The 16,398-nt window shown below is 45.4% G+C and overlaps 2 protein-coding genes and 1 non-coding gene across 3 annotated transcripts in view; all 3 read right to left on the minus strand.

Moving 5' to 3' along the window:
• Nucleotides 1–16,398, minus strand: part of LOC134957687 (ATP-dependent RNA helicase A protein-like) — a 699,701-nt gene that overhangs the window by 219,048 nt on the left and 464,255 nt on the right. The gene's annotated exons all lie outside the window — the stretch shown is intronic.
• Nucleotides 1–16,398, minus strand: part of LOC134957689 (ATP-dependent RNA helicase A protein-like) — a 141,581-nt gene that overhangs the window by 20,116 nt on the left and 105,067 nt on the right. The window contains exons 10-11 of the mRNA XM_063939768.1: nucleotides 12,956–13,001; nucleotides 12,272–12,327 (exon numbers count right to left, since the gene is read on the minus strand). Coding sequence (XP_063795838.1) covers nucleotides 12,272–12,327; nucleotides 12,956–13,001 — 102 coding nt within the window. The remainder of the gene's footprint in view (nucleotides 1–12,271; nucleotides 12,328–12,955; nucleotides 13,002–16,398) is intronic.
• Nucleotides 3,326–3,441, minus strand: LOC134959521 (U5 spliceosomal RNA). The gene has a single exon (XR_010187547.1). It is a non-coding gene; the product is annotated as a U5 spliceosomal RNA (small nuclear RNA).

The raw sequence follows: 16,398 nt of genomic DNA on the forward strand, positions 1-16,398 counted from the left end.
CACCTGAGGTGGACGACCAAGTCAGCGACTGTCCAGTAGTCTCCCAACCTGAGACAGTAAGGCTGCATTACATGGGTCTTAAACCGCTAACCGGATAAAGATGCCTTACCTTCTTCCCAGTGCTCCGGCCGCAGCCCGAGATCACCAGCGTGGACCTGCTAGTACGTCCAGCTGGCGCCTGCCAAAACACCAGCTTCTACATGAGGGTAACTTATTGCGACCCTGGCAGGAAGTTGTTGGAGCGGCTCTTACATTATACTTTTAAGACTCATAGTAAAGCCGCTCTAGAAAGAAAAACTATATAAAATAATAAAAAAAAAAGTTTTAAAATAGCCACACAGTTTCTACAGTGGTCCAGCTTCTGCTGCACCAAACATAAAACTGAATTCCCTGGGACAGGAGGCGGTGTTATAGGGAGGCTGGACCGATGCATGCTGGGAGACCAAAAGTTTTAAAAGTTTGGTGCCCAATACTCAGACGCCACCTACAACCCAATGTAAATCCTGTGGACCCTGAAGGAGAAAAAAAAAAAAAAAACATTTAATGTTCTTAGTATGATTTCTCCGGGTACCTCAGGTTTCCTCCCACAATCCAAGACATATGGGCATATGCAATTAGGTGTGGGGGTTACCCTCCGCAGGGAAAAGCTCTGGGTTTCACGTTTGGAGCTATTCATTTATTTGTCATATTGGCCACATGGTTGGTAACTAACAGATTTCACAAAAAAATAGGATTTTGGTATTTACCAGGTAAATCCTTTTCTTTGAATCCATAGGGGGCACTGGAGTACTCTTGGGGATATGGACGGCTTAGCAGAAACAAAGGCACTGAATATTTAAATTTAGAACTCTCCACCCCTCCATATCCCCAAGTACCTCAGTGTAGTACCTCAGTGTTTTTTACTGAGCCGAACAGGAACTATAGAGAGGTTGACAATGGAGAATTCCTATAACTTAACGGACAACAACAAAGTTGACACATAACGTTACTGACAACGAAACAGTTGACACCATAACCGATAGAACCTTATAATTTGAACCAGTCGGTGAAAATGTGTTACCATAAGATCCCCTGAGCTTAATACAACCCAGGTAAAACTGCTCTGGGTGGGCGTCCAGTGCCCCCTATGGATTCAAAGAAAAGGATTTACCTGGTAAGTACCAAAAATAGGATTTTGGTACTTACCAGGTAAATCCTTTTCTTTGAATCCATAGGGGGCACTGGAGTACTCTTGGGATATGGACGGGCGTAGCCGAACAAAGGCACTGAATATTCAAATTTAGGACTCTCCTCCCCCTCCATATCCCCAAGTACCTCAGTGTACTTTGCCAGTGTTTTTTACTGAGCGAACAGGATATAGAGAGGTTGACAATGGAGAATCCCTATAACATAACGGACAACCACAAAGTTGATCCGTAACCTTATTGTCAACTAAACAGTTGACACCTTAACCGATAGAACTTTATAATTTGAGCCAATTGGTGAAAATGTGTTACCCTAAGCTCCTTCGAGCTTAATACCATCCAAGTTAAATTTGTTCACTAAGCTCCCTTGAGCTTACAACAACCCAGGTAAAACTGCTCTGGGTGGGCGTCCAGTGCCCCCTATGGATTCAAAGAAAAGGATTTACCTGGTAAGTACCAAAATCCTATTTTCTTTATCATCCACTAGGGGTCACTGGAGTACTCTTGGGACGTACCAAAGCTTCCCTCGTGGGCGGGAGAGCTGTTTGATACTTGTAACAGTAGGCAGCCAAAGCTAAATGCTGATGGCGCCACCATTCATAACGTGTAAACGTGCACAAACGTGGTGCACTAAAGGCTATGTAGCCGCGTCGTAGACGCTCCACGACCCGCTGGGTGCGACATTCCCACAGAACCTGTGGGATGCTATTACTGACGTAGGCGATTGTAACTTAGCCTTAAAGTAAGCCTGACTTGTAGTCATTATTATCCAACCGGATAAAATCTGCTGAGAAACTGGCTAACCCCAGTTTGCAGTATCATATAGAACAAACAACGTATTCATATCACGTACTACATATATAAACGCGTAACGCGTGTACCACATTCAGAATTTTAGAATGTGCTGTCCCCACAGGAACCACTATTGGTATATTGATGTGAAGAATACGAAAGCGGATTTCGTCGGAAGATCTGCTTTGTAATGAGAAAACTCAAATACGGTGGCTTGGAATACAAGGCACCCAAATATGAAAACAAAATCCTTGCCGAAGCACCCTTGGCGAAGCCAAGGCTAGAAGAAAAATGTTTTCCAAAGTGAGAACTTAATACCCATTTGTTGTAAGGGTTCAAAAATATGAAACTTAATTCCCATTTGTTGAAAGGATTCCAAAATATGAAAACTAAGAAATCTGAACCCAACCTTAAATCGCCTGGCGCTGTAGGTGGGATAAATAGAGTCTGAACTTTGGTGACACCTTGTAGAAAGATGTTTACAGACGTAAATAGAGGCAAACGCTTTGAAAATAAGTTTACCACACAGATACCTGCACTCTTAGTGCAGATGAACGCAGTTTTCCATCCCATCCCGTTTAACAGAATACGGGTACTTGAAGTATGATGTTGGAAACTTCCGAGGTTTATAACCTATGTAAGCACACGAAATTTTTTTTTTTTTTTTTTAATTATGAGCTGCCTTAAGCGGCTTACTATTTCGTAACATGGTTGGTATAACCGATACTGTAATTCTCTATTTTTTAAGAGAGCGGTCTGAACTCTCACCCCGTCAACCGCAGCTGCGGTACATAGATAATAGGTACATAGGTAACTATGGGTAAAAGAACGTTCCGTGATGTAACAGGTTGGCCGTATTATGAGCGGGCCAAGATCGTGTGCAAGTATTACTTGAAAATTCGAGAAGCAAACTTCTCCGAAACCCATGAGATACCACCAGTATGACTGTGACGAACTGTCTTCTGATCCGTTTTGGCAACGAAGAGAGAAGCGGAAAATGGTGGAGCCAGATACACGATGCTGAATGACCCCATGAATGTGATGTACACATACTGAGCTTTTGTAATTGTGGCGAGATGCCATTATGTATACTTGGGGTAACCGCCTTCTGTGGACTCACATATGAAACACCTCTGGATTTAATGTCCAGTTTTCAAGATCCAAACCCTGACGGGTGAGATCTTTTGTCTAACAAATGTCCACTCACGGATTGATGTCTTGACATTTTCACATAATGGCGTTCTGAGCCATTGAAGATTTGAGTTACCTGCCGCATTGCCATGCGGCTTCTTGGTTTTCACTGGTTGTTGTGTATGCAACTGCCGTTGCTTTGTTTGACTGCTTAAGGGCAGCGTGAGCCAGGCATGAAAAAACAAAATTACATGAAACTCACGGTTGTTCCTGTCCACAGAAATCTTTAGTAAAAAGCGAAAGATTTATTCGTTCTGAAGAGAACCCAGAGTCTATCCCTGGTCAGACTGAAAACGAATCATTTATTGCATTGTAAAATGCACAGAGTTCTAGGACATTTATCTATTGCATTGTAAAATGCACAGAGTTCTAGGACATTTATTGACAGCAATCTGTCGTGTTTTAGAACCTTTGCATTGAAAACACATCTTTATTCTTAATAAGTGAATACACCAATGTACCGCTGTGCGTGTACCTTTGTTCTTGCTGGTGTAGTAGGTAAAAGTCTTTGATTTACCTTATTTATAATCTTACCTAGGAATTGACATCGTTTAGACCGACTTAGATGTGATTGTTTTCGAACTTAATCTGCTACCGCAGTATACCTTAGTAGCGCAAGATAGAGGAACTTTGTTGATACATAGTTCTTATGTGAGATGAGCGATTATTCCAACATCACTTTGGTAAATACCGGAAGCGATAAGCAACGGTATAAATGAAATGGTTAATGGTTGTGGCGATTTGCAAACGCTAGAACCTGTGATGAAGAAACCGGACTGGGTAAATACGCATTGTGAAGATCAAATGCAATTATACAATTTTGTGGCTGCAATAAGCAAAAACTAACTGCAGAAAATCCATTTTCTAACTGTAGTAAATGACTTGCTGATTGATATTGCAACGGAGCTGTTTGATTTTGCTCAAACAGACGGGAATAAGTAATTTTGACTCTGTTGGCGTACTATTGCCTGGTTTATAAACCAGCAAAGACTAAATGACAACCTGCCAAACCGTTCGCCAGAAGCAGTTTTGTACTCTAAGCTGTAAATAGCTGAGACATATATGAGTTGAAGTCATGAAACCTCGCAAATGTAACCTGAAAAGACGCACTTCCACAATTGTAAAAGAGGTCATCAAACCACTGGCTTGCTGACTGTAACGTCCTGTCGTTACAAGGCGTGAGTGATTTTTATAAAGGAATAAAACGCCGTTACAAGTATATTGTATGCGCTAATGGCAGAATATCGTAAAGGGATAAAATGTCGTTACACATATATCCAATTTAGGAGCAAACAAGCTCTGGCCTTGTCACGCTTAACTAGCGACATTGAAAATAACCGGCGTTAGCAAAAGCTTTACAGATATACTCTGCAGCTTCTTTTAACCGTGATCGGCATGGTTTCATACATAGATTCTAGTGACCCAAATGTATCTGTGGTTTTTATAATGTTTGACAGAAACGCATATACCAATGGCGGATCGCGTCCTTTTGGAAACGATTATGTATGGTTGTCCAAAACCCCGCACTATCTGAATACTGGACTAATGTACCCTTCTCACTTGTAGTTATCGGTGTGAGATTTGACATAGAATCGTGCATTAAATTATAAGACTAGTGAAATAAACACTCTGGTACCCAAAGGAAAATTGTCACTTTGGAAAGATTGTCTTTTGTTAGCGCTGGCGGAGTTATTCTGAGACTCCGATTACCGCTGTTTTAATTTGAATTGCCAATGTTAACATTTTTAGTCTGCACTAGAGCCTTATTCGCTATGTAGACAGACATCATAATAGGCAACAGACAGACACTTGCACGACTTAATAACATTATTATATGGCATATATATCTATATATATATATGTTATTGCTGAACAGCATATTTATTAGGAAACTAAAGTCTTTATGTGAAAAGCAGTTCACATGGGCATGAAACCCGAACCAAATTCCTACTAACACCCCTGCGCCTTCTGGTGGCTTAAAGATGTAGGGCAGGAATGTTCTAGAATTATCTTGAACTAAAAAATTCCCACTAACACCCCTGCGCCTCCTTGTGGAGTAGAGGTGTATGGTCTGGAATTATAACTGGAAAACCAGCAATGATTAAAATGGCCGTCATGCCATGCTTTCCCAGAAAATCACAGTACAGGTTACCTGCTGCAGTTTTAATATAGGCTTAATAGCCTATTATACAGTTACTTTGCCCAGGTGTAGGATACAGTAAAATATATGCATTTATTCAAATAATATGAGCACTGCCTGCAGTGTATTTATCTTGCAACTGTAACCAAAAATAACAGAAAACATGGTTAAACGTGCAATAGGTTATGCCACTGATAACCTATTGCCAGCCAAAGCCTCATATATATATTATATATATATACAAAGTGTTTACACATATAATCACAGTTTAACGTGCTGCGCTGCTTGTGTATTTTGAACCCCTGCAGCCTTTGCTGCTGCTATGGGTATTATTCCCCCCCCCCCCCCCCTGCATCCCTTACCTGCAGCGTACGGAGATCGGGAGCAGGGAGAGCAGGAGAGCCTGAATCTAGCGCCGGGGAGCCGTCCGGCAGCTGCTTCCTACAGCAGTACACAGTCTCCCTGTGTCTGCGGTGTCTCTCTGGAAGAGTGGCCTGCGTCCTTTAGTGACGTGCGGCCGCTCTCTTTAGTAGAGGAGCGTCTCGGCGGCGTGTAGCGGTGCCGGGCCATCAGAGCAGTGAGAGCGGCCGGCGTCTGAGTGACGTGCGGCCGCTCTGCTTAGTTGAGCGCCCGGAGAATGTCGGCGGTGTGTAACGGTGCCGCATCAGAGCAGTGAGAGCGGCCGGCGTCTGAGTGACGTGCGGCCGCTCTGCTTAGTTCAGCCCAGGAGAATGTCGGTGGCGTGTAGCGGTGCCGTGCCCTCCGAGCAGTGAGAGCGGCCGGCGTCTGAGTGACGTGCGGCCGCTCTGCTTAGTACAGCGCACGGAGATTCTCGTACCGGGCCATCAGCGCAGTGAGAGCGGCCAACGTCTGAGTGACGTGCGGCCGCTCTGCGCATCGTTCAGCAAGACCTTCAGCGGCGTGCTCTTTCTACAGTATAACACTCACATGCTCAGCGGCTATGGCATTTCTACAGTATAACACTCACACACAGCAGGGCGGCAGCGTGAGCTGACCGCCCTGACACTCATACCTTGTGCCGCCTTCTCTTCTCTCTGCAAGCTCCGTTTCAGCCTCATCTTGGCTGTGACGGAGCTTCTGTAAGCTCCTTGCAGCTGTAGATCCTTCCAGCTCTTTGTCTTATCCTGGCTGTGACGGAGCTTCTTTCTGTAAGCTCCGTTCAGTTTGCAGGAGACAGTGGCTGCCTGTGGCTGTGAGGGTGCTCTTTGTGAGGACCGACACGCCATGCGCTTGCCTATAGCGCCTGTGGCTGTGAGGGTGCTCTTTGTGAGGACCGACACGCCATCCGCTGCCTTGCAGCGGCACCATCCCGGACCCATGTTTTTCCATAAACTGAGACGGGAAGTGTAAAAATTAAAAATAAAAATAAAAATCTGAAAAGTGGCCATTGCCACAAGCCGATGTTCATCTGTGAGCACCGAAAAAACACTGGCAAAGTACACTGAGGTACTTGGGGATATGGAGGGGGGGGGAGAGTCCTAAATTTGAATATTCAGTGCCTTTGTTCGGCTACGCCCGTCCATATCCCAAGAGTACTCCAGTGACCCCTAGTGGATGATAAAGAAATCCTATTTTCTTTTTCATCCACTAGGGGTCACTGGAGTACTCTTGGGACGTACCAAAGCTTCCCCCGTGGGCGGGAGAGCTGTTTGACACCTGTAACACTAGGCGGCCAAAGCTAGATGCTGATGCCGCAAACGTATCAAACTTGTAAAAGCGCACAAACGTATGCACTGAAGACCATGTAGCCGCACGGTCAAGCTGCGTCGTAGAAGCTCCACGACCAGCTGGCCATGACGTTCCCACAGAACCTGTGGGATGAGCTATTACTGATGTAGGAGACTGTAACCTAGCCTTAAGATAAGCCTGACGTATAGTCAGTTTTATCCATCTGGATAAGGTCTGCTGAGAAGCTGACCCACCCCACTTGGCAGCATCATAGAGAACAAACAACGTATCCGCATTACGAACCGTAGACTTTCGGAACATTCAGAATTCTAGAATGTGCTGTCAACACAGGAACCACTATTGGTTGATTGATGTGAAAAAAATGACACGAGCTTTGGTAAGAAATCGGGATTCGTCCGAAGTTCTGCTCTGTCATCAGGAAACACCAAATACTTGCATGACAAGGCACCCAAATTTGAAAAACGTTTTCCAAGTGAGAAACTTAATATCCACTTGCTGTAAGGGTTCAAAATATGAAGACTGTAAGACATCTGAACCCAGATTCAAGTCCCATGGCGCTGTAGGTGGGATAAATGGAGGCTGTACTCTGAGGACACCCTGCAGAAAGGTGTGTACCGACGGCAATAGAGCCAATCGTCTTTGAAAATAAATTGACAACACAGATACCTGCACCTTCAGTGTAGATAAACGCAGTCCTCCATCCAACCCAGTCTGTAAAAATAACAGAATACGGGTAACTTGAAAGATGATGTCGGAAACTTCCGAGCTTCACACCAACCTATATAGGCACGCCAAATTCTGTAATAATGAGCTGCCGTAACCGGCTTCCTAGCTCGTAACATGGTTGGTATAACAGATACTGTAATGCCCTCTCTTCTTAAGAGGGCGGTCTCAACAACCACCCTGTCAACCGCAGCCGCGCTAAATAGGGGTAAAAGAACGGCCCCTGTTGTAACGGGTTGGACGTAGTATGAGCGGCCAAGGATAGTCTGCGAGTAGTCCTCGGAGATTCGAGAACCAAACTCTCCGAGACCCATGAGATATCACTAGTATGACTGACGGACTCTCTTATGATCCGTTTTAGCAACGGAGAGAGCAGCGGAAAACGGTGGAAACAGATACACGAGGCTGTACGGCCACGCGATTTTGAGAGCATCCACCGCCACTGCCCTTGGGATCTGTCGTTCTGGACACATACTGGGCGTTTGTAATTGTGGCGAGATGGCATCATGTCCACCTGAGGGTAACCCCACCTGTGGACCAACATGTGAAACACCTCTGGATTTAATGCCCAGTCTCCTGGATGAAAATCCCGACGGCTGAGATCATCTGTCTAGCAGTTGTCCACTCCCGGAATGAACCCAGTCGACAATATCACCTTGTGGTATTCTGGGCAATTGAGAATTCGAGCTACTTCCCGCATTGCCATGAGGCTTCTCGTTCCTCCCTGGTTGTTGTGTATGCGACTGCCGTTGCGTTGTCTGACTGCACTTGGACAGTCTGAGAGCGAAGCATGTAGTGCAATGTAAATTGCACGGAGTTCCAGGACATTTATAGACAGCAATCTGTCGTGATCCGTTTAGAAACCCTGTCGCTGACCATTTTAAACTACAACTCCCCAACCTCTGAGACTCTCGCCCAGAGTAGAGACACCCTCGCTTCCCTGTGGGAAATCTGCCTATGTGAGGGCAACTACTGCTGTTGAAATGGACGCGAGTGAAAACCTCCGAACTGAAGCGCTTCGAAAGCCCATCATTGTTCCTAATAGGCGAATACACAAATGTACCGATAGTGTGCGTGGCTTGAGCACTAATTGTACCAGATGGCGTATAATCTGTTCTTTCTGGTGTAGTAGGTAAATTCTTTGATTTACCGTATCTGGAAACATACCTAGGAATTTAAGTCGTTGAGACGGAATTAGATGCGATTGTTTTTGAACTTGACACTGCAACCGTGGTGTACGTTAGCAGCGCAAGTCGGAGGAGCATCTGTTGAGACAGAGCTCTTATGAGCAGATCGTCTAAGTATGGAACGATGGTCACTGCCAGAGATCTGAGATGAGCCATCATCACAAACATCACTTTGGTGAATACCCGAGGCGCTGACAAGAGGCCAAACGGTAGAACCTGAAACGGTTAATGGTTGTGGCGTATTGCAAAACGCAAGAACCTGCGATGAGGTGACCAAACCGGAATGTGTAAGTACGCATCCTGGAGATCAAGCGCAATCATGCAATCTTGTGGCTCCAAATATGCAAATACTAACCGCAGAAAATCCATTTTCAATCTGTAGTAAGTGACTTGCTGATTGAGACTGCGACGGAGCCCTCCGGCTTCGGTACCACAAACAGACGGGAATAATAACCCTGACTTTGTTGGTGTACCAGGCCTGGAATTAAAAACTGCTGAAACCAGCAGAGACTGAATGGCAACCTGCCAAAACGCCTTATTTCGTCCGACAGAGGCAGTCCTGTCTTTTAACCCTAAATAGCGGATACATCCATGAGTGGATGGCTGGAAACCCGGCAAATGTAACGTGTAAAGGCGCTACCACAATTGAAAATTCGAGATGGGCTGAGAGCCCGTCAAGCCACTGGCTTGTTGTGACTTTAGCGCCCTGGCGTTACAAGGCGTGACTGTTTTTGTACAACAGCCTTGAAAAGACTGAAGTCTAAAGGCTTTAAACGCCGGACCAGAGTATTTCCGTCTTGATACCGGAGGAGGCAATGGCTAGACTTTTCCCTGAAATATGCATTTGTCAAATTTAGGACCAAACAACTTCTGGCCTTGTCGTGCTGAAACTAGCGACGATGAAAAACGAGAAGCGAGGTAACAGGCGGCAGCAGACGCTGTACAGAGATACTCAGTAGCTTCTTATTAACGATAAGTATAACGTGATCCTCATTGTTTCCATACACAGAGCGCCCTAGTGACCCAAATGTATCTTGGGTCTTTATAAGGTTTGACACAGACGAATTCACCAATGGCGGATTCTCCAATTTAGATGTCACTGTGTGGAAACGGGTAAATAGCCTTAAATCTTAGTAAGATATCCTAAATAAGAAACCCATTGAAGATCTGTCGTTTAGTAAATACGACGGATTAGATGTTAGAGGCTCCTTAGTCTCTGTAAATTTCAGAGACTGACTCACTGGTCATTAGCAATGTATGGTTGTCAAAACCCGCACTATCTGACTGTCTAATGTGCCCTCCTCACTCGTATTTAGCGCTGTGAGGTTTGACATAGAATTGTCAGACTGCAACATAGAAGAAAATTTTTAAATTATAAGACCAGTTAAATTAACCCCCTGGTATCCAAAGTGAAGTTGGACCTTTGGAAAGGCTGAGACTCCTCCGTTCAAGCTGGCGGAGTCACTTCCGAGACTCCGATCTTACCACTCCTGTCGAGCGGAGTCAATTTGAATTGCCAATGCTTAACATAGGATCTGGGAATGAACCGGCTTCCGGAGTGGAAACCTACAAAACATACTGAACATGTGGTAGATTTATGTCCAGACATTGTTTAAAAGTATTTTTAGTCTGTGCTGGAGCCTTACTCCTTATGCAGACAGACAACACAATAGCCAAAGGACAAACACTTGCACGACTCAGTAAAATTATTACTTAAGGTGTGTAATATATATCTATCTATTTATGGCCGAAATGCAGTTCACATGGCCAGCCTATGTGAAACCTGAACCAAAATTCCCACTAACACCCCTGCGCCTCCGGTGGAGTAGAGATGTAGGGCAGGAATGTTCTGGAAATACAAACTGGAAGAAGCAGGAAGCATGGTTAAAATGGCCCCCATGCCATGCTTACACTGATATCACAGGACAGGTTACAATTGCTACAGTGTTAATATAGGCTCAATAGCCTATTATACGGTGATAATCACAGGCAGGCCACAATACATGCTCTAGTGTTAATATAGGCTCAATAGTCTATTACACAGTGAAAATCACAGGCAGTTTACAATACATGCCTCCAGTATTAATATAGGCTCAATAGCCTATTATACATTAACTCTGCCTGCTGTTTATATAGGTATGGCAGCCCTTTACATTCCCTTGTAGCCGCGCTGTAATCAGCCAGATCCCCCCCCCCCCCCTTCCCCCTGTACTCCCTGTAGCGCTGTGTCTCAGCGGGGAGCGCCGGGAAGTCTTTGCAGGGAGGCGAGGGACACTACTTGCCGAGCAGCGGAGGTCGGCTGGCCGGAGCGGCGCGTAGCGGCTTCCGGCGTCGCTAGCCGAGCTGCGGCGGTTCTCCCCCTCTCAGCGCTGGCACCAATACAGCACTGACGGAGCGTCTGGGGCGGCCGGACGGTGCTGGGGCGGCTGGACGGAGCGGCTGGGGCGGGCGGCTGTATGAGCGGCGGCATTACAACACTGACCCCACACAGCGGGGCGGCAGCCTGCGCTGACTGCCCCGTTTCCCCAGCATACCTTGTTGTAGGGAGGCCTGCGACGGGCTTCTAACTGTAAGCTCCGAGCTCTTCCGGTCATGGCTGCGACGGGGCTTCTATTTGTAAGCTCCGTCCAGCTCTTCAGGTCATGGCTGCGACGGGGCTTCTATCTGTAAGCTCCGTCCAGCTGTTGCAGGAGACAGTGGGCTGCCTGTGGCTGTGAGGGTGCTCTTTGTGAGGACCGACACGCCATGTGCTGTCCGTGCAGCGGCACTATCCCGGACCCATGTTTTTCGAGAAACTGGGAAGGGATGTGCTAAGTGAAAAAAGTAAAATTAAAAATTAATAAAATCTTCCACAAAGTGTGGGAACTCCACACAAGCCTTGTTAGTGCTGTGAGCACAGAAAAAACACTGAGGTACTACACTGAGGTACTCGGGGATATGGAGGGGTGGAGAGTTCTAAATTTAAATATTCAGTGCCTTTGTTTCTGCTAAGCCGTCCATATCCCCAAGAGTACTCCAGTGACCCCTAGTGGATGAAAAAGAAATGTGCAATCTATGGGTTTTGCCATGTGCTAAATCCAAGAGGATGCAAGTCATGATCATACAGTAAAGATATTTTAAATTCACTTACCAAAAATAGTGAACACTAAATAATACACAACCTATTCAATGTCAAACAAATCGGTTAAAAGCTAGTAATAGACCCAATGCTGCCAGCTAGTTACCAATAAAGGCAGTGGAAGTGCATCACTTTATGAACACTTACGTAAAGGCACCACAACACAAAATACTAGTATTTTAGTGAACAAAGTTCTAACAATTTGACAAAGCTCTAACAAACCAACCTGTTGCGGTCAGGCCTCTCTTGCCTGTTCCTGTATTCGGCTTGTGTATTTTCATTCTGAAAAAATTGATGACAAACATTTGTATGAGTAAAAATTTCTAGTGACATCGGGCCTAATTCAGAGTTGCACACTATTGCAATTGAAATTGTGATTTTCTACGCTACGCAAGTGCTAATATCAGCAAGTGAAGCTGCCACCCACTAGTGAAAACAGACTCCCACCGGAGTGAACGCAACTCATTCACAATTTGCTTACGTATATGCAGAATATACGCAAGAACGCTAAACATCTACTGCTCAAGTCTATGGCTGCTCAGACAAGACGCAGCAGTAGTCACGCATGCGCCATGTTTTTTTTTGCACACAGGAGCTCACAGCTGACGTCAGACACGGCTGCATTTTTACAAACACTCCCCACTAACACCATGTTACAACCCCTAAAAGGTTGCTTCCTGTCAATCACTTTGCTACCGATTCCTCATTGCATACGCATTTGTATAAGTGCCCTTGCGCATGTGCGATCACAGAGCATGCGTAGTCTGCAGATAATCGCTCAATTGCTAAAACATCGGCATGCTGTATCGTACAACTCGGAATTAGGTCAATCATTGCTTTCTGATGGGTTAATGTATACAAACTTTGTTTAATGCACAAAAATCTTGAAAAACAGGATTCTAGTACTTACCGATAAATCTCTTCTGATTGCTGTAGGACGCCTATCGCTGTCCACTCTGTAAAAAGAAATAAAAAAGTTTAAGAAAGAAATAACAGAAGGAGGCTGCTTAAAAGCAGTACCCTAAAACAGTGGTCACTACTGCAGGCACCAAACTAAAACGGTCTGCCAGTGACTAGGGACGGGGTATAGTGAAGAAGCCTGCACTGCTGGAAAAAAAAGTTAACTGTTAGGTGCCCAGAATCCTACCCAGCCTATACCAAGCGTAAAGCTGGTGTCCCCTATGGAAAGAAGGAGAAGAGAAAAAAAACTTAAGAGGCAGAATACAGGTTAAACAGTACTTTAGAAAAACAGTGTTGAGAAAAAAAACCAAAGTACTCCTATACACTTAACACTATATGCACACAGAACATTCAATGCAAATTAAATGGTCAGATAGTGATCCCAACAGGGGAGGAAGGAGCTGCAAGTATAACCTGACCAACTGAGTTACTGGGACAGGCAATGTGGTTAAGATGGCTGTACAGCTTCTCATTGAGGGAGGAGAGGAGGAGTATGTAAGTGGGCTGCCTCCTGGAAGGAACATGACAAGGTGAGGGAGGGACTAACAGGGAAAGCCCACCTCTCCATTCTGGCATGGACCCCAGGGCAATGGTCACCACTTACAGAAGGTGCACCGTTGCCTAGTAGATGACCTGGTGGTCTAGTGGGGGTTCAGTGGGGAAAACCTGGGTACCCACTGCAAGCACTGACGGTGCTTTCTCTCAACAGCGGTGACAGCCGCAATGTGGCCCTCATTCTTATATGGGCAGAGTTGCTATCGCTGCTGCTTACATAGACGCAGCAGCAATAGCACTAATATGGTAATGCAACAGGAGGCGTCACTCCTGCTGCATCACTGATCCCGTGTCCTAGGACACCGTATCAAATCTTTTCCAGCACCATTGGTCGACTGTGTGACCCATGGGATCACGTAACCCAGCTGCCACATCTGCTACAAAGAGGACAGAAACCTCCGTCAGAGACCCTGGTCTCTCTCCCTCCCCCTTAAAGGGCGGCAACTATACACCTCTGCTTTGAGAAACAGGCAGTCGCAGCCCCCAAATTGCATCCGACTGCCAATCACTGACAGTTTGATGCTGTGCTGCGTCAGTCATCGCAGGACTCGTTAATGCACATGTGCAGTACTGATAATCGGTATTTTGCTACAAACGCAGCAACACCATCCACATCTGATTCACCCAGTGTGTAGCTCCTAGCAAGCAGGGAACCAACTTACCCGTCTCTGAAGTGTCCTGCTGCGGCACCCCTGCTGGAGCCCAGTCGAGGTCACTGAAAGTCGCCCGAGCTGTTGCAGCCGGAGCTAGTTATTGTCAGAGCGGTAGTGAGGGCATCCTATAGGACGCTGACTTACTACCACCTGCTAAAGTAAATAAAAAAGGAAATCATAATGAGGCTGCTTAGTAGCAACCTCTGTAAAACAGTGCCCACTCCTAGTAGTCAAACGAAAACTGGACCTTGAGGCCAGGGGAGGGTATAGGGGAGAAAGACAGGGCTGCTGGGAGAAGAAACTAAACCGTTTGGTGCCTAGACTCCAGCTCCCCACCTATACCCAAGTGTAAAGAATGTCCTCTATGGAGGATCGAGAAAAAAATTTTGTAGTTTTTTTTAAACAAATCCTCATTTTCACTTAATCTGTTTTTGTACATTTAAAGGGGGAATTATTTTTGCTCAACCTTTTGCACCCGATCTGCCGTCTAAAATGATAGGGTGATTTTTGCTGATCGGATGAAAGTAACTGGGCACCCATTACTTCTTGCGCATGTAATGCCCAAATGTACCGGGTTTGGCTGCGTAAAGCGGCTACGCCTATTTAAATTACTGGGCACGCTGCAGAAAAATGTGCAAAAAGTCGGACCTTTTACACATTTCTGCTCGCCACCTTAGGAGGGTGCAAGCGAAATAATGGCTGCCTGAGGCACAATAATTAAATGGCAATGTCAGTCTCCCCTCATACGCTGCCCCCAGCCTTAGGCACTTCAGTTAGGTAAAAAACCCAAACCCAGAGCTGGAGAGGAGAGAAGGTAGAAAGGTACAGTACATACAGGAAACCCTCTCACCGGTAGGAAACTGGTGACCGAAAAGAGTAACCCATTGAAGCTAGGTGTGTCAGGGTGGGTGCCCTGTGGATGCCATGGACCTCGAAGAGTTAAAGGTAAGTTTTACCATAACTCTTATTTTCTTCTTCGGGGTCCATAGTCTCCTCCTGGCGTCATCTACGGTGTCCGGTACCTGCACTCTTCACACGGTTATTTCACCCTTTGCAAGCCCCAGTTTGGACCCTCCAGATATGGCACCATTAATGTGCTGAAGGCACCAGGAGCCGGGAGATTTCAATCTTGCCCATTTTGGGAGCCGGGCTAAAAGTATTAGGTGATATCAAATACTGATGTGTTTCACTGCTCTAAATATCCTTGACTGCAATTCCTGTTTAAGTTTATTTTTAAACTAACTTCGTTCTAACCTAAAAATTGGACAAGGAATTTATCTACTTCAGTGCACTGAAAAAGTTACCATTTCAGCTGATCATAACTGCATGAAGTTCCCATCTATCTGTGCATGATTACTAATCAGTTACTATAACCAACAGTTGGAATTGTTATACTTATATCACTCTATATGTGTGTATTCATTTGGTAGCTGTACATTCAGTTTTAATTGTCTTATTAAAATGTACACACTTCTTTATTAGCGCTGTTGGATGTCAGTCTGCCTTTTGTTGTTTTAAGGGTTGAGTATTCCCTTTTTAACAGCTGCTTTATGATTAGTGTGTTATTAATTGTTGTATAAGCATTGGCAGAAAGTTCAGTTTAGTTCCAATCAGCCCTAGCGCCGAGTTCTGTTTTTTTTTTTGTCCTCAGGGATAACCTTGGGATCACCCAAAGCAGTTGTAATAGGGAGGGAACGCGCCTAAGCTGAAAAGAGGACATTGCAGCCAAAGGTTGCATCCTGAGAGGCAACTGAATCAAAGGCAGAAGAACCTAAGAAACATGTGGGCAGAAGACCAAGTTGCAGATGCGCCACAGCAGGCCGCCCACAAAGGACCCACAGAGCGAGTAGAATGAGCAGAGACTGTACTTGGAGAAGGAAAATCGGCCTACGTGTAAGCCTGTGAAACGGTCATGCGTGCCAACGTTTGCTTATTGAATGGCCAGCCCCGCTTGTGGAATCCATAGTGGATGAATAAGGAGTTTGTTTTCCTAATGAAACTAGTAGTGTCCACATAAATCTTTAAAGTATGCACAATGCCCAACAAGGCTTCCTCCTGTGAAAGGCCAGGTCCATGAAAGGCCAGTACCACAACTGCTAAGTTGATATAGAATTTAGACACCACTTTAGGTAGGTATCCCTGTTTGGTCAGAAGGACTGACAGATTTTCATGAAATACCAAGAAG

The sequence above is a fragment of the Pseudophryne corroboree genome, chromosome 9 (assembly GCF_028390025.1).
Source record: "Pseudophryne corroboree isolate aPseCor3 chromosome 9, aPseCor3.hap2, whole genome shotgun sequence".
NCBI lineage: Eukaryota > Metazoa > Chordata > Amphibia > Anura > Myobatrachidae > Pseudophryne > Pseudophryne corroboree.